Source organism: Neoarius graeffei, chromosome 10 (genome assembly GCF_027579695.1).
Source record: "Neoarius graeffei isolate fNeoGra1 chromosome 10, fNeoGra1.pri, whole genome shotgun sequence".
Taxonomy (NCBI): Eukaryota; Metazoa; Chordata; class Actinopteri; order Siluriformes; family Ariidae; genus Neoarius; species Neoarius graeffei.
In genome coordinates, this window is record NC_083578.1 from 6,819,704 (window position 1) to 6,838,801 (window position 19,098).

Here is a 19,098-nt window from a genome sequence, read left to right on the forward strand (position 1 = left end):
AAATTTGGACACAAGTCCAAATTTGGCCTTTTGGTTTCTATCCTATAGATCTATTTTGCTCTCCCATGATGATCTTAGACCTATTAAAAGCGACATGGGGTTAGTTGTTACAGCCAAACACAATACACCGATTAGGCATTTTGTATCACAGAATATTAATACATCATTTCATAGTGTTTTGAATGTTCAAAACTATCCACAAACTGAATAAATCCACAAAATCCGCAATGTAAACAACTCTGGTAAACGCACGCTATAGAGAAAACATGGCGACAGGCCAGCATCACCCAAGGGAGGTTACTGGTATGACGTCACACATAAGTTGACCTAGTTAACGGCTGGCTGCCTAAATTTGGCTGTGCGCGTCAACTTTAAATGCTTGTAGCGGGCGCATCGTGACACTGAGATCGCGGGAAACCGAGGGGCTTGAATAACCCACCAAACCCGACATTTTGACACATGATATAGCCTGATTGCTGAAATTACTGCACGACGCCTTTAAACATAAAATCCAGAATTTAACGGTATGTTCACTTTAAATTGTGGATCCCGAGCGTGACTAATGACGGTGGCGCTTGAATGTGATGTGTATAAATAAGAGGCTCAAACTTTTGTTCATTCTCTTCAGAACAGTATCACTGATATTTATACACCTTCTCATTTTTTCTCCATGAAAAAAAAATATTCTGAAAAAAAAAAAAATAATATATATATATATATATATATATATATATATATATATATATATTTTTTATTTTTTTTTTTTTTTTAAGAAGGATACAAAATTTTCCTCGGTGATCCTATCTTTCACAAGCGCTAGACACCAAAGTGTTCGGGCGATTTTATTGGAAAAACAAGTCAACATGAGAGATTCGACCACTAGGTGGGAGTCATGAGTTTTTTTTTCAAGCTGATTGAACCAACAGTGAGCGAGCTGGAAGCAACAACAGCAAAACACACGGACCGGTGATGAATATCACCAAAAAACCAAGATGTTTTTACGCTCGCTTGAGGTGCTTTCTCAGACGATTCGATCCAGCGATATTTCGCAAAATTGTAACGGAAACATGCGTTTTGTAGAGTCATTAAGTCACATGACATGACACAAGGAGCAAATGGAAATGCTACCTTTCTGAAAAAAGGAAACACAGACCATTCGCTACTGTGTTTCATTATCTCATCTCATCTCATCTCATTATCTCTAGCCGCTTTATCCTGTTCTACAGGGCATCAACAAGTTTTTTGTTCAAAATTCATGTGTTTCGATTACTTGATTTTTAAATTCTCACAATTTCAAATTTCAAAGCAGACTAACGGAAACACGGCTTGAAACACGGTTTTCATTATGTCTCTAGTTTATTGTGCAAAAAGACACACTGTAGTGATTTTTTTTCGATTTGAAAAGTAGTTTTAGTAATACGATTAATATTACTGATGTGTAAAACAGCCATCATGAAAAAAGAGATATACATGGAGAGCTGACTCTGTGACGCTTTGTTTACGGAAATATCTCGCTAGCGAGTTTTGTTGTAGCAGGGATGAGAGTGGGTGGTCACCAAAAAAGCAGAAAACAAGATGGCGCCCGAAGCCGGGGGTCTGGGAGGGATACCCCCCAGGAAAATTTTGAAAAATAAGGCCTTACAAACCACTTTTCCTGCAATCTGAGCTGTAGTAGATAAAAAAAAATCTGTTGTCTTTTTTATATATTTACATGAAAATATGTTTCAAATCAATAGGAGTATTGTTTGAATTCAAAATAAAATCACATTCTACATTCAAGGGTATGGTTATAATTCATGATCAACAAAAATGACAAACTAAATTCACATTAAACATCTCATTATCTCTAGCCGCTTTATCCTGTTCTACAGGGTCGCAGGCGAGCTGGAGCCTATCCCAGCTGACTACGGGTGAAAGGCGGGGTTCACCCTGGACAAGTCGCCAGGTCATCACAGGGCTGACACATAGACACAGACAACCATTCACACTCACATTCACACCTACGCTCAATTTAGAGTCACCAGTTAACCTAACCTGCATGTCTTTGGACTGTGGGGGAAACCAGAGCACCCGGAGGAAACCCACGCGGACACGGGGAGAACATGCAAACTCCGCACAGAAAGGCCCTCGTCGGCCACGGGGCTCGAACCCGGACCTTCTTGCTGTGAGGCGACAGCGCTAACCACTACACCACCGTGCCGCCCTCACATTAAACATAAGTTTTACTAATTATCAAAATGTTCATATATTAAATAAAATTTCTTAGGGAGAAAAGGTCAGTCACCCCATGTCCTCATTAGTTGCATTTGATTTCAAAAGTCTTTTGAAATATTTAAGTTTTCAAAACTGTCAGCATTAATTCAGATTTACTGACCATCATATCCATGTTCAATGTATTAAATCAAACACATGCTAAGTTTATGGGATAATGTCTGTGTACACTTTATACAAGTATTTATAGTTCACAGTCACTTCTCATTTTCATTTAATCATTTTGACTTCTTCAGCCTTTTGGCCAAAGACAAAAGCTTGTCAGTCCTCTCTCTGTTTTTTATACCAGCATCGATTTCACGTACCTTCGTTTCGTCTCGCTTATCAATTGTATTCGGCATGTTGGAGTAAAAAAGCCGATACGAAAGAGAAACGTATTTTTGAAGCGCAGCGACGATGAACATGTTCAAGTTTCGATAAAATAGAACAGATGTGGGTACTTTTGTAAGAACTGTTATGATTGGCTTTTGTTCTCTCCTACACTCTTGTAAGAACTGTTATGATTGGCTATCATGCTCTCGCCAGCGATGTTTTGGCCAATTACATTGTAGATAACACGTATTCTACCGCGAGACTTAGCGAGACTAAAGATGGTGAAAATGTAAACATGTAACATCATTGTACGCTTGAGTATCATGAAGGAACATACCCCAACCCCCCCTCAATGAAAAAAAAAAAAACCTCAACGGATTTGGCATAATATTGATTTTCGCTCAGAAAAAGCGGAAATCCGCTAGCCTGGGCCCGCCCATCCTAAGCGTGACGCAACACGAGGGCCTGTTGCGAGCTTAGTCTGGCCAGGCAAGCTATCTCTAGCTCTTCCAAGCTCTGGAAAAATCGGGAGCCAATCAACTTTGAGCATCTCCAATGGCCCTGGGTAGAGGCGTGTTCAAGGCAGTGACGTAGTAGAACTGCGACCGGAAGCCATAGATTGTTTACAGAATCATGCTGTATTGAAAGTATTCAACGGGAAGTTCTCATTGAAAACGGAGCAAAGAGCAGCCCTGGAGGTATTTATTGAAAGGAAGGACGTTTTCGCCTTGCTCCCGACCGGCTTCGGTAAGAGTTTAATCTACCAGTTAGCCCTGCTAGTAGCCAAATCAATGGGGCTCAGCGAGAATCCTATAGTCACGTCGCATACATCAGAGGAAAGAGTGATGTGATTGGTTTAAGCTACGTCACAGCCTTTTCTGGCTTCGACCAGTAGCAAACTGAGGCATTTCAGGGAGGCGGGTCAACCACGGGCTCTGGGAAACGGTTGGGCTTAATATCTTGGCCAGACCAATAGCTCGTAGAGCTTTGAAGTCGCGTTAGCCAGACTAGAAATCCGCCGAAAAGTGGAAAACTCTCATCCCTGTTGTAGTGTATTTGGTGAAGAAAACAGTCGTTTGTGACTGGAAAAGTGAGATTAATGTGAAAATAGCTTAACTACCGCGATGTATTAATAAATGCGTGTAGATAACACTCTGATATCCCACAGCGCTAATCATCTCTACATCATAGCCGGCTTTATAAAATGAAACACAACCCAGCAGTAACGTTGTTCTTCAGCTCTGCTGTTCATTAACATTAGCCTGCTAGCATCGCCGCTGAGTCTGACTAGCCTCTCTTCTTTCATAAGGGTTGATGGATTGGCTTGACCTCTTCTCTCGACGTTGTCTCTGATGGTTTATAAACGTTCTCACCCGCTGTGATTGCAATCTGACAAACCGGCAGTCGTTATGCTAATGGACTCGCGTTCTAATTGATGACATCCTCATTTGCATTGTGTGTTAATTACCCGAATCACTTAGCTGCATCTGCGAGCTCTAATTAAGGAATAGCTGGATGTTTTCCCTCAGTGCTGAAGATGAAGCAAGGTTCTGGGCTACGTCAAGGCAGAATACGTGGTACGGCAAAGACGATGCAGTCAAACTGCAATGAGATTGACCACAGAGCAGAGCAGGAGACGAGACGAGACGAAAGAGAGAGAGAGAGAAAAAATAGCAATTAATTAAACAGACATGGAATTCCTCAGTGATATTCTGGGAGAAGCTTCACAGAAACACAACGTGGCTGGAGTTAAAGTCTGCTTCAGAAGTCTGAGTCAAGTAGCAAGGGCCGACTGTTTCTACTGAATCACTCAGCAAACAGTGACGTGAACTTAATATTAAAGAATCCGTTCTTGAAAACATATCAGCTATCGTGAGGCATCAGAAGAAACGTCAGCGTTCAAATACACCACAAATCCTCAGATTTAATCAGTTAACCGTTTTATATTTCCTATAGTTTACATTATTAGCTGCTGTTGTTTCGTTTAATGAATAAAGGACACGTTTACAATGAATCGCTTGTTTCTTGAGTTGGAATCAGAGTCAAATCCATACTTTTGGTTTGACTGTTATTTGGTATATCAATAAAGAAACAAACAACAAAAGAAAAAAAATCCTCGAAAACCTCGCAATTATTGATCGGAAATGCGGCGATGGAAAAACGTAAACAAACCTTTATGAAACGTGGAAAAATCGTTTAAAGGAACAGTCCACTGTACTTCCATAATGAAATATGCTCTTATCTGAATTGAGACGAGCTGCTCCGTACCTCTCCGAGCTTTGTGCAACCTCCCAGTCAGTCAGACGCAGTCAGACGCGCTGTCACTCCTGTTAGCAATGTAGCTAGGCTCAGTATGGCCAATGGTATTTTTTGGGGCTGTAGTTAGATGCGACCAAACTCTTCCGCGTTTTTCCTGTTTACATAGGTTTATATGACCAGTGATATGAAACAAGTTCAGTTACACAAATTGAAACGTAGCGATTTTCTATGCTATGGAAAGTGCGCACTATAATGACAGGCGTACTAACACCTTCTGCGTGCTTCGGCAGCTCATTGATATCTGAGCTCCGTGTTAGTACACCTGTCATTATAGTGCGGACTTTCCATAGCATAGAAAATCGCTATGTTTCAATTTGTGTAACTGAACTTGTTTCATATCACTGGTCATTTAAACCTATGTAAACAGGAAAAACACGGAAGAGTTTGGTCGCATCTAACTACAGCCCCCAAAAATACCATTGGCCATGCTGAGCCTAGCTACATTGCTAACAGGAGTGACAGCGCGTCTGACTGCGTCTGACTGACTGGGAGGTTGCGCAAAGCTCGAAGAGGTACGGAGCAGCTCGTCTCAATTCAGATAAGAACATATTTCATTATGGAAGTACGGTGGACTGTTCCTTTAAGCTAAATAAACAATGGACTGCGAGCTGGTATAATGGTTAGCATGTCCACGTCTCAATCAGTAGATCATGAGTTCTACTTGCGGTTGGGTCATACCAAAGACCATCATAAAAATGGTACCTACTACCATCTGGCGAGGCATGCTGCAATATAGATGCGAGTATGGAGTCAAACTCTTGCAGTTACCAGAGGACCCACCCTCCACTGTAACCCTAGCTGTATAGGCAAGAGGCTGAGGGTTATAGAAGTTGAGATCGGCGCCGCCCAATGCACCTTAACGGTCTGGTTAGTACTGGGACAGGAGCCTGCCTGGGAAGACCAGGTCCTGGCATGGGAGGGACGTTGACTTTGAAATAAATGATGATATAGTTATAACAATGATGAGTTTAAAACTTTTATTTTCTCTTTTGTTTCCAAAAAAAGTATCCGAGAAAAAATTGCCTCACTTAGATGCCGCAACGAGAGGAAGAACACACCAAGGTTGCGTTCAAATGGACCGAAAGCAAACTAGCATACTAGAAAACAAATCGATGTTCCATCCTTAAGAAAGTGACACAATTTACAGTACACTTTCTACAACCAACACAGGGTGGCGCTATGGCTAATGCTCAGCAGCAGTATGACATCATACTCATATAACATGATTTCCAATGACTCTTTGCTGTGAGATTTGTGTCAGTCTTACCTCAGAGTGAACATTTCCACGGGCGAGTACGGAGAAGTGGCGACGTAAGTCGATACGCTTTCCCTTGGCCGGACAGGTGCCAATGGCACGAGCACCGCAAAATTCCCGTCCACTCTCTGTTCAGATAATTCTGGAACGGTGGGAGTCCTAAATAACCTGACGTTTCCGATCCTCTTCATTGGAGTCGATGTGCTAGATCCGAACGAGTCTTCCTGGCTTCCTGGATTCCTGAACCCTGGATCCTTTCCGAGACACTGGCCATTCTGTGCTGACCGTAGAGAGTAATAAAGTGCCACTTGGTTTCCCTCGGGAAGATCTGAGACTTTTTGCCGTCCAGGAATGACGGTGGGCGGAGCAAACCACGATGCGGGAGGCTCCAGCTCAGCCACGCACACTCCCAGTTCCCCCTGCAGCCGGCAGCTCCCACGTACCTCCTGCGTTTCGTGGAATGCAAACATACGAACGCAGGGCAGTTTGTCCACCACACTGTAGTCGTCCCAGTCCCTCCCAGAGATGTAGAACAGTACCTGGATCCTAGGCTTGTCCAGGTGGATCTTATCTCTCAGGATGAAGGTCTGAATCTTCCAGTTGAAGGTGAAGAGGGTGGAGGAGGTGATGAATGAACCTGGAGTCTGGAGGAGCTCCGGAGGAACGGGCTGCTCCACAGAGAGCGAGCCGTAGCTGGCTCTGAGGATAGGAGGTTTCCTGGCCTGGTGGATGAAGAAGGGTTCAGTTCTTGAGAGGAAGCTCGAGTTGCGCATGAAGTCCTGTGTCGCCTCCTTCAGCAAGAACGACGACTCGGAGTTGAGGAGCTGGTAATTGACAGGCAGGTAAGTGGGCGAGGACAAGTAACGCGGGAGCGTCTCTGGGATCCGGCTTTCTGAAACTGACACAGAGAAGAGACGTGAAGGTCAGAGGTGTGTCAGGAACTGGATGGAGATGATTACCATGACATTTTCATTTTCACAGACAACAAATTATTGTTTCAAATAATAAATCAAAAGCTAAAATTGACTTGATTTGATGGAATACAAAAAAATGGCTGTCTTGGACTTCAGGTCCCATCACCCTTATGAGACACCAAGCACATCACATGACCGTCTCACATGTTGTTCCTGTTGATCCTTTATCTCTTCCTTTATCTCTGTTTGCTCAGTAGCTCTTCTGGAAGCTGTTATAAATTAAACTCTATTGGGACACTATGGTGAGTTAATACACTTCTAGTAATAAGTAGAAGATCGAGGTTATTTCTGGAGGCAGATAATTAACTAAACGTGACATTAACACTGAGACGTCATACCACGACGAGGTGAGGTTACTAATTACACACTCGAAAGCACAACTCCAACACCATTTCACCTGGAAAGAAAATCATCACCGGTCCATGTTCACATTTTTAAATCACCCTCGACACAGAGAACATAATACACACACATCACACACGTGATATATCAAATGTAATTGTTGTGTGTGTTTTTTTTTTTTTCGTAACCTTGTGCTTAAGCATTAGCATTAGCGTGTGATCACTCGTCGCTGTGGTTTAGATGTGAGCGGTTTATTGAGTGTAATCATCTCTGCTGAAGGCCGTCATACCCTCAGGATCACCGCTGATGGCTCACACATCGATCTTACGTCAGTCACACACTGCTCAGGAGACTGACGAGTTCAGCAGTCCTGACACACTTCACCCCCCAAACACACACACACATTATGAGAAGAAAAAAAGTTTTACATGTTTGCACTAAATATCTTGCTGTGTTTGTGGATATTCACCTGCAAAATAAATCAATCAATGAATAATTCATACATTCAACAAAAATTCAACACGAAGCTGCAACTGATCTGAATATTAAAGATAAAATATTAACGCTGATTAACGCTCAATATAAACCACACTGTAAAAAAGAATAGTTGAGAATACTTGTAATTTCAAGGCAACAGTCTGCATTAATAATTTTATGTTTTGCCAATGATGTGCCCCATGATAATCCAAACTATGATAACACTGTTATCTTTATTAAGAATTCTTAATTAAGTCAATTTTCAATTCCTCATTCTACCAACATAGATTTCTCTTTTTGCTGAACAGTGGCATTCACAGTAGCACAAAAAGGCAATTGAGGTTCTCACAATTTTTTGGGGGGCTTTTTTCACCTTTATTTGGATAGGACAGTGTAGAGACAGGAAATGACCTCAGGTCGGAATCAAACCCAGGCTCCCGGATTTATGGTATGGCGCCTTATCCACCTGAGCCACGACAACATGAACTTCAACCGGAGAGAGAACCACATTGCCCAGCCCTTGCATTTGGGAGAGGAAACCACGTGTCTTGGTCATTCAGAGCATGCGCTGAATAAACACCTGTGACAATTATGTATTTTCAATTCAGATTATTCACTATTGTATATTTACACATCATTGAGGTGCACCCTATCAGTTTGATGTGGATTTTTCTTGATGTGGATAATTCTAAAAAATAGAATTACGCTTTGTTCAAGTAATTCCATATTCACAATTGAATGGACAAGAAAATATGAATAATTATTAACGAACAGAAAAATCCACATCAAACTGATAGGGTGCACCTCAATGATGTGTAAATATGCAATAGTGAATAATCTGAATTGAAAATACATAATTGTCACAGGTGTTTATTCAGCGCATGCTCTTAATGACCAAAACACGGGGTTTCCTCTCCCAAATGCAAGGGTTGGGCAATGTGGTTCTCTCTCCGGTTGAAGATCATGTTGTTGTGGCTCAGGTGGATAAGGCGCCATGCCATAAATCTGGGGTTCTGGGTTCGATTCTGACCTGAGGTCATTTCCCGATCCCGTCTCTCTCTCCTGCTCATTTCCTGTCTCTACACTGTCCTATCCAAAAAAAGCCCCCCAAAAATTGTGATAACCTCAATTGCCTTTTTGTACTACTGTGAATGCCACTGTTCAGCAAAAAGAGAAATCTATGTTGGCAGAATGAGGAATTGAAAATTGACTTAATTAAGAATTCTTAATAAAGATAACAGTGTTATCACAGTTTGGATTATCATGGGCACATCGTTGGCAAAACATAAAATTCTTAATGCAGACTGTTGCCTTGAAATTTCAAGTATTCTCGACTATTCTTTTTTTACAGTGCAGTTCATTCGATAATCACTAATGATTAAGGGGCTGTAACTAATGTCCTGCTGTAGTTTACAGTGCTGTCGATCGTCCCTCGTGTGTCAGTCACTCAGAATCTCTGTCTGAGAAATGAAACGTAAAATTGGTTAAAAAAATGAAAGGAAATATGAGCTGAGTGTGAGGAAGCACTGCAGCGCACCACAGGTTTACACTAACGGGTTCCTCGCGCTCACCAGGGGCCCCGAACTGCACACGTTCCTCACAACACCGCTTTTCTTCTGTTGCTCCTTTATTCTCATATGTTAGAAAACTAACGATATTTTTATTCCACTTCAACTCGGAAATTAAACAATCAGCCCCGCCCATTTTACTCCCCACCCATCCCCCGTTCTTTCTTCCTTCTCTCTTCAACCCCCTCTCTCTCTCTGTTTTTTCATTTTCTTCTCTGTTCTACCCCTCTCCTTTTTTCCTTCCTTCCTTTCTTTCTTCTACCACCTCTCTGTTCTTTCTTTCTTTGTTCCTTCTCTCTTTGAATTTCTTTCTTTCTTTTTCCTTTCTTCTTTGCCCTCTCACTCTGTTTATTTATTTATTTATTTATTTATTTTCTGTCTGTCTCTCTGTCACACAGCATTTTCCTTCTTTTGTGTTCTCATATATTCGAAGAGGAAAGATATTTTCCTTTCACGTCAGCTAGGAAGTTCAACACTCAGCCCCGCCCATTTAGGTGCCCCGCCCACAGCAGGGTGTCTGAAATATATTCACATTTATTCAAGTCTAAAATAATCTACATTTGAAAGAAAGAAAGAAAGAAAGAAAGAAAGAAAGAAAGAAAGAAAGAAAGAAAGAGTGAGTTGGTGTACGTGTGAGGCTGCACTTGGCTGAAGGTTCACACCTGCGGCAGGGGCTCAGGACCGACACGACTTTTAATTCTGTACTAATTACAGCTGAAACACTCGCTGACCTCTCTCTCCCTCCCTCCCGCCCTCTCTCTCTCTCTCTCCCTCCTTCTCTCTCTCTCCCTCTCTCTCTCCCTCCCTCTCTCTCTCTCCCTCTCTCTCTCCCTCCCTCCCGCTCTCTCTCTCTCTCTCTCTCTCTCTCCCTCCTTCTCCCTCTCTCCCTCTCTCTCCCTCTCTCTCTCCCTCCCTCTCTCCCTCCCTCTCTCTCTCTCCCTCCCTCTCTCCCTCCCTCTCTCTCTCCCTCCCTCCCTCTCTCCCTCCCTCTCCCTCCCTCTCTCCCTCCCTCTCTCTCTTTCCCTCTCTCCCTCCCTCTCTCCCTCCCTCTCTCTCTTTCCCTCTCTCCCTCCCTCTCTCTCTCTCTCCCTCTCTCTCTCCCTCCCTCTTTTTCTCCCTCCCTCTCTCTCTCTCTCTCTCTCTCTCTCTCTCCCTCTTTCTCTCCCTCTTTCTCTCCCTCCCTCCCTCTCTCCCTCCCTCTCTCTCTCCCTCTCTCTCCCTCTTTCTCTCCCTCCCTCTCTCCCTCCCTCTCTCTCCCTCCCTCTCTCCCTCTTTCTCTCCCTCCCTCTCTCTCTCCCTCTCTCCCTCTCTCTCTCCCTCTCTCCCTCTCTCTATCTCTCTCTCTCCCTCCCTCTCTCCCTCTCTCTCTCCCTCTCTCTCAGGAACAGTTGTATTCCTCTCTCTCTCTGTTTGTTGTGTTAGTTCTGGATTTGTTAAAAATGATGTAGAAATGTTGTAAAATAAAGTGTAATACTGTAATAGAGGAATAAAATACTCAGTGTGATGATGAGATAGAAAAATAATCAAAATCAGAATAAATTTTATTGAGCAGGTAAAGTCACATTGAAGGTCACAAGGTCACACTTAAGGTCACACTGAAAGTCACACTGAAGGTCACACTTAAGGTCACACTGAAGGTCACATTGAAAGTCACACTTAAGGTCACACTGAAAGTCAGACTGAAGGTCACACTGAAGGTCACACTGAAAGTCACACTGAAGGTCACACTTAAGGTCACACTGAAAGTCACACTGAAGGTCACACTGAAAGTCACACTGAAAGTCACACTGAAGGTCACACTTAAGGTCACACTGAAGGTCACACTGAAAGTCACACTGAAGGTCACACTGAAAGTCACACTGAAGGTCACACTGAAAGTCACACTTAAGGTCACACTGAAAGTCACACTGAAGGTCACACTGAAGGTCACACTGAAAGTCACACTTAAGGTCACACTTAAGGTCACATTGAAAGTCACACTGAAAGTCACACTTAAGGTCAAACTGAAAGTCACACTGAAGGTCACACTTAAGGTCACACTGAAGGTCACACTTAAGGTCACACTGAAAGTCACACTGAAGGTCGCACTTAAGGTCAAACTGAAAGTCACACTGAAGGTCACACTTAAAGTCACACTGAAAGTCACGCTGAAGGTCACATTTAAGGTCACACTGAAAGTCACACTGAAGGTCACACTGAAGGTCACACTTAAGGTCAAACTGAAAGTCACACTGAAGGTCACACTGAAGGTCACACTTAAGGTCACACTGAAAGTCACACTGAAGGTCACACTTAAGGTCACACTGAAGGTCACACTTAAGGTCACACTGAAAGTCACACTTAAGGTCACACTGAAAGTCACACTGAAGGTCACACTTAAGGTCAAACTGAAAGTCACACTGAAAGTCACACTTAAGGTCACACTTAAGGTCAAACTGAAAGTCACACTTAAGGTCACATTGAAGCTCACACTGAAGGTCACACTGAAAGTCGCACTGAAGGTCACACTGAAGGTCACACTTACAGGCACTTTGAGCTGACTTTTGCTCTGAGATCAAGACAAATCACATGACCAATAAAGGTGACCATATAAGGAAATGTTATTGCAAATTGTGACAGTTATAAATATTTATCCTGTCGATGTCTCTAAAATTGATCATTTCCATGTTCTCTTTGTGAATGGACACCATGTCGTACTTTATATTTATTTATAGTCGGCATAAAGTCACTGCACTGTCCTGAAGATTCCTGGCACTGGAGACTCCTTCCACAAACATTTAATCAGAGTGACTTTCGAGAAAATCTCACCATAACAACAGGATGTACAATCCCCAGATACCAACGAGCCGTTACTATAGAAACGATAAGTGTGTTACGCAATACAATCCAGAATCCAGCAGCGTGACTGTGAAAGAAAGTTTCATATCGAGCTAATTTAGTTTCTTGTGAACAACACGAGCGTGAAGGCAGCATCAGCACACGGTGTTTGAATCCCCAGCGAGGCGTGACAGTGTTTTCAGCCCCTGAGTGTCAGTAATCCATCTGAGCGTACATCAGCCTGGACACTGAGCAATGGGCTTGTGTCTGTGTGTCTTCGTGTTGTTTATCCATAACATGTTTCCTCAGGACACACCCTTCATTAGTCACCGAGTGAAAGGCGCGGGTCTGTAAGTAGGCTCTGCCATGTTTGCGTCCCCAGCGTGTAAATCACCTGACTGTGACCGATCGCAAATATCAGAGAAATGTTTTATCCATCCGTATACGGCCAACAAGTGGAGAGAGAGAGAGAGAGAGAGAGATAGATAGATAGATAGACAGACAGACCGAGATATATGAGAATAATGCTCGTTCGCAAGGTCACATGACCTCCTGGCTGCTGATTAGTGAATCATGTTTGCGCCACACAGCGGCTCAGCGTTCGTCCTCCTAAAGCCCCCACGTTCCCTGAGTGCCTCAGAACATCCGGTCTAATGATCAGAACCCCTCCGGGTGTGTGTGAGTTTGTGTCCGTACACTCAGTGTCTTCTGTTAAATTCCTGCAGAGCCTCATTCCGAGGGGAAAAAGAGAGAAAGAGAAGGCAAATAGCTGGAGATAAAATGAAATTATGAACATGACCAGCATCCTGAAAAAAAAATGCCCCCCCTCCGACAAAAAAAAAAAAAAAGAATCAGCCATTTATCAAAAGCCCTTTAATCTCCTGTGTGGCAGAACTCTGAGGAGAAAAGCCACACAGAAGTGATGCACTTGTTTGAGAGAGATAATGAAATAAGGGACATGAATGTAGTAAATTCAGCGGAACGTCCTGGAACCGAACGCTGTGATGGAGCGTGATTAACTGCAGCGCTGCTCTAATTACATAAGTGAAAAAAAAAAGTGTTGTGGTCTTTTTCAAAGTGTCTGGGGTAGGAGTGTGGGCTGGAGCAGAGAAACAAGCGGTGCGTGAAATCTACAGGAAGCACAAACTGATATTAAATAACAACAACCAAATTTTAATGATCATTTTACTGGGGAGGGGAGAGAGAGAGAGTGTGAGCGAGAGAGAGACAGAGTGTGAGAGTGAGAGAGAGAGTGTGTGAGAGAGAGAGACAGAGAGTGTGAGAGAGACAGACAGAGACAGAGAGAGTGTGAGCGAGAGAGAGACAGTGTGAGAGCGAAAGAGTGTGTGAGAGATACAGAGAGCGAGAGAGAGAGTGTGAGAGAGAGAGACAGAAAGAGACAGCGAGCGAAAGAGACAGTGTGTGAGAGAGAGAGAATGATGAGAGAGTGAGAGAGAGAGACAGAAAGAGACAGAGAGACAGAGTGAGAGAGAGAATGGTGAGAGAGAGTGGGAGAGAGAGAGACAGAAAGAGACAGAGAGTGAGAGAGAGAGAGACAGAGTGTGAGAGAGAGAATAGTGAGAGAGTGGTGACAGAGAGAGAGAGACAGAGTGTGAGAGAGAGAATAGTGAGAGACAGAGTGGGAGAGAGAGACAGAGAGTGAGAGAGACCGAGTGTGAGAGAGAGAGAGAATGGTGAGAGAGAGAATGGAGAGAGATAACTGGGAGAGAGTGTGTGTTTGGGGGAGAGAGACAGATGGGGTAGAGAGATAGTCTCTCTCTCTGTCTCTCTGTCGCTCTTATTTTGTTTTTCTCTCCCAGTGTTGTTGTTCCAGTGTAATTAGTGAGTGGGTTTGTAATGACTGCACCTGCGTTGGTTATAATAACTTTATCTAATTAGTTGCAATGCGCTAATGAACAGTTTGTGTCTGACTTAAAAACCATCGGCTGCTTTCCGAGCAGTTCAGCAGATTAAAGATCTGAAGATGTTCCTGAAGGTGTGAGCTGATCATCAGCGCCACGGGATTTTACTCAACACCACTAAACACACGCCTTACACGCTTTCAGAACACTCCTTATACACTGCACATTCAACGTCTCTCTCACTCTCTCTCTGTCTCTCTATCTCCCTCTGTCTGTCTCTCTCACTCTCTGTCTCTCTCACTCTGTCTCTCTATCTCCCTCTGTCTGTCTCTCTCACTCTCTGTCTCTCTCACTCTGTCTCTCTCTCTCTCACTCTTTGTCTCTCACGCTCTGTCTCTCTCACTCTCTCTCTGTCTCTCTCTCTCACTCTGTCTCTCTATCTCTCTCTGTCTGTCTCTCTCACTCTCTGTCTGTCTCTCTCACTCTGTCTCTCTATCTCTCTCTGTCTGTCTCTCTCACTCTCTGTCTCTCTCACTCTGTCTCTCTCTGTCTCTCTCTCTCACTCTGTCTCTCTATCTCTCTCTGTCTGTCTCTCTCACTCTCTGTCTCTCTCACTCTGTCTCTCTCTCTCACTCTTTGTCTCTCACGCTCTGTCTCTCTCACTCTCTCTCTGTCTCTCTCACTCTCTGTGTCTCTCGCGCTCTGTCTCTCTCACTCTCTCTCTGTCTCTCTCTCTCACTCTGTCTCTCTATCTATCTCTGTCTGTCTCTCTCACTCTCTGTCTCTCGCGCTCTGTCTCTCTCACTCTCTCTCTGTCTCTCTCACTCTCTCTCTCACTCTCTGTGTGTGTCTCTCTCTCTCTCTCTCTCTCTCTCTCTGTCTCACTCTCTGTCTCTCTCTCTCTCTCTCTCTCGCTCTCTGTCTCTCTCACTCTCTCTCTGTCTCTCTCTCTCACTCTCTGTGTCTCTCGCGCTCTGTCTCTCTCACTCTCTGTCTCTCCCAAACATTCTCTCTCCCTCTATCTGTCTCTGTCTGAATGTCTCTCTCTGCCTCACTGCCTGTCTCTCTTTATCTCTCTCCCAAACATTCTCTTTCCCTTTCATTTGGTTCGGTTCATTTTCCTGGTGTGACATTTATTCCTGGTGTGTTACTCACTCAGCGCCCATATAGAAGTCAAAAGAAAAACAAACAGGGCTGTGTGTGTGTGAAGGAGAGAGAGATAGGTGGAGAGAGGGAGGGAGAGAGAGAGAGTTTCCTGTAGTTAGTGTTTGTCGGAAAGCAGGTGATCTGAAGTGTGGTGTGTTTTTCGCTCTGATTTGCCAATGTTGATGCTGCTGATGCTGCTGATGATGCTGATGCTGCTGATGATGTCATTAACAGTGTGGGACGCCGCTGTGGTCAGACGCTGTATGAGCAGCTCTGAGCTCATCCTGACTAATGTCCTGTTCACTTCATCTCACATATAACCTGACTTTCGTTTGATATAAATCCAAGGGCAGTAAAACACACACACACACACACACACACACACAGCCCCAGTGCATGTGCGTGCTCTCACGCAAGGACAGTGGGAGGAGAATATACTGCAGCGAGAGCTTTATTGACGTTTGGGAAACGAGCCGTGTTCATTAATCAGAATGCGATGAAGCCGTTTGTCACTGTTCAGAGCCTCAGCCTGATTTATACACAACTGCGGTGCAAAGAACACTTTCACATCCTCCTCACAGCTCACACACTCACTCCGTCGTCCTGCATCATGCTCACCTGGTTCTAACAGAGACCACGCCCACAGAACACCTGAAAACTGACCGTTAGACTGTGATGCTGCCTTGTGTGGCAGTTTGAACTGAGGAAGATCTTCATTGGTCTGAGCTCTGAGAAGAGCTGCATGTGTGTGTGTGTGTGTGTGTGTGTGTGTGTGTGTGTCCTCTTTCTCTGTTGAATGAGAGCTCAGCTGATGTGATGCTCAGGTCTAACAGGTGATGATGATGTACGTGAATTCCTGCGCTGTGGTTAAACCCTTTTTTTTTTTTCTCGGATGATAATTGGCTCCAGCAGAGCTTCAGTGCACTGAGTCACTGAGATTCAAGTTTCCATCCGAGGGTGGATATCACAGGGAGAGAGAGAGAGAGAGAGAGAGAGAGAGAGAGAGTCAGTGACTCAGCATGTGTGGATGAGAGTAAATACTCGTGTGATTTATAGATTTATGACTCAGAATGAGACTATGATGAGAGGTAAGGGTCAGACATGTGTGTGTGTGTGTGTGTGTGTGTGTGTGTGTGAGAGAGAGAGTGTGGTGTGTGTGTTTGTGTTAGAGAGAGAGAGAGAGAGAGAGAGAGTGGTGTGTGTGTGTGAGAGAGTGTGGTGAGTGTGTATGTGTGTGTGAGAAAGAGAGTGGTGTGTGTGTGTGTGTGTGTGTGTGTGTGTGTGTGTGTGTGTGTGTGTGTGTGTGTGTGTGTGTGTGTGTGTGTGGTGAGTGTGTGTGTGTGTGTGTGTGAGTGTGTGTGTGTGTGAGAGTGTGGTGAGTGTGTATGTGTGTGTATGAGAGAGAGAGAGAGAGAGAGAGAGAGAGAGGTGTGTGTGTGTGAGAGAGAGAGAGAGAGAGGTGTGTGTGTGTGTGTGTGTGTGTGTGTGTGTGTGTGTGTGTGTGTGTGTGTGTGTGAGAGATAGTGTGGTGTGTGTGTGTGTGTGTGTGTGAGAGAGATAGTGTGGTGTGTGTGTGTGTGTGTGTGTGTGTGTGTGTGTGTGTGTGTGTGTGTGTGTGTGTGTGTGTGGCCATCAGTATTCCGCAGGCCTCCACTGAACCTCTTGACAAAGCTGCACAGGCTCCTAATGAATGTCTTCCTGCTCGCCGGTGCCCTTTATGTCCACGTGACATCATAAATCAGCGCCGGCGCAGAAGGCTGAGCTCGGGTCGCGTCTCCCGAACGCTTCTCCCTCACGACTACTGATGTCAAATTAGCATGGAGGCAGCTTCGTCTTCCTCAGGGTCGGTTAGCTCGTGCTGCCGGAGCTGTAATTAAGAGAGACGTTTGAAGACGGTGCTACAGGAAACACGCGGGTTTGGAAAGAGACGAAAGAAAATGAACACGGGAAGAAAGCGTGAAAACTCGAGCAGAAAAACATCACGGCTAATAATGAAATCACAAATAAAACACTTTCAGTGACTAATCCGAGACGATCAGAGACAGAGACGGCGGTGTGATGAAGCAGAGTTACTGATTTATTCCTCTTACGCTGCAGCTTATCCACGCCATCATCACAGGAATAAAAAAAAAAAACTGATTAGATGGAGGGGGAATATTCCGAGAAAAAAACTAAAAACTCAGAAATTCCAAGATTAAAACATCACAAATTTCCAAGGAAAAAAACTCATATTCTCTGAGACAACCATCGCATGCTTCCTGGCTGCAGTGCATTCTGGGAAATGGAGTTGAAAATCTTTCTTTCATTTTTTTTTCAATTTATGACGTTTTAATCTCGGAATTTCTGAGATTTTTGCTGGTCTTTTTTTTTCTTGCAAATTTATGACTTGCTAATTTCAAAGAATATCCACGTTAACCTTAATCTACAGCATTCTGAGTTTATTTCTCGGAATATTATCCCCTCCCTCATCTGCGTTTTTCTTATTTTCCCTCCGCTGGCCCGAACACACCGCCGTATCCTCCTCTCCTTTTTCTCTCTCAGACAAAAAATAGACTTGCTGGGTTTTTTTGTGTTTTGTTTTTTTTTGTAAATGTGAACTCCTCAGATTACAGCTGTTTACAAAGCGCTGACGCTGGAGACTCCTTCATCAGTGTTAACTCTCTCCTCCTGAAGGAGCTGCTGCTGTAGAAATCATAACGTACGCGCTCCAGTGCGTTACTGTGCGTGTGGGTTTGCGGCCCTGAAGGAGTTGCGTAACGGCCGTGTGTGATCGCTCTAACAGCAACCGATGGAACGGTGTCACCTGGGCGTGGTTCCGAGTGGACCTGTGTGGCGGCGCGTCAGACAGCGCGATGAGTCTCCGTTCCTCTGGTCAGGTGAGGAGAGACTCGGACAGGGAGCTGGGGAGAAACCAGTAAAACCTCCAGGATGGAGAAGGAGTGAAGGACACACTGCTACTGGAGGGACTGGAACTTATGGAGAGAACATGTGCTTCTATCTATCTATCTATCTATCTATCTATCTATCTATCTATCTATCACTCCCCTGCTCTCTCTCATTCTATCTCTCTCTTCCCCCTCCCTCTCTCTTTCTCTCCCTCTCTGTCGCTCACTTACTCACTCCCCCTCTCTCTCATTCTATCTCTCTCTACCCGGCCTCCCTTCTCTCCCCCTTCCCCCTCCCTCTCTCTTTTTCTGTCCTCCCTCCACATATCTATCTATCTATCTATCTATCTATCTATCTATCTATCTATCTATCTATCTATCTATCTATCTATCTATCTATTACTCACTCCCCTGCTCTCTCTCATTCTATCTCTCTCTTCCCCTTCCCTCTCTCTTTCTCTCCCTCTCTGTCACTCACTTACTCACTCCCCCTCTCTCACATTCTATCTCTTTCTACCCGGCCTCCCTTCTCTCCCCCCTTCCCCCTCCCTCTCTCTTTTTCTGTCCTCCCTCCACATATCTATCTATCTATCTATCTATCTATCTATCTATCTATCTATCTATCTATCTATCTATCTATTACTTCTCACTCCCCTGCTCTCTCTCATTCTATCTCTCTTCCCCTTCCCTCTCTCTTTCTCTCCCTCTCTGTCGCTCACTTACTCACTCCCCCTCTCTCACATTCTATCTCTTTCTACCCGGCCTCCCTTCTCTCCCCCCTTCCCCCTCCCTCTCTCTTTTTCTGTCCTCTATCTATCTATCTATCTATCTATCTATCTATCTATCTATCTATCTATCTATCTATCTATC

The 19,098-nt window shown here is 44.2% G+C and overlaps 1 protein-coding gene across 1 annotated transcript in view; it reads right to left on the bottom strand.

Annotated features, from left to right (window-relative positions):
- si:dkeyp-14d3.1 (transmembrane protein 132C) overlaps nt 1–19,098 on the bottom strand; it is a 464,566-nt gene that overhangs the window by 341,905 nt on the left and 103,563 nt on the right. The window contains exon 2 of the mRNA XM_060931177.1: nt 6,170–7,055. Within this exon, the coding sequence (XP_060787160.1) occupies nt 6,170–7,055 (886 nt within the window). The remainder of the gene's footprint in view (nt 1–6,169; nt 7,056–19,098) is intronic.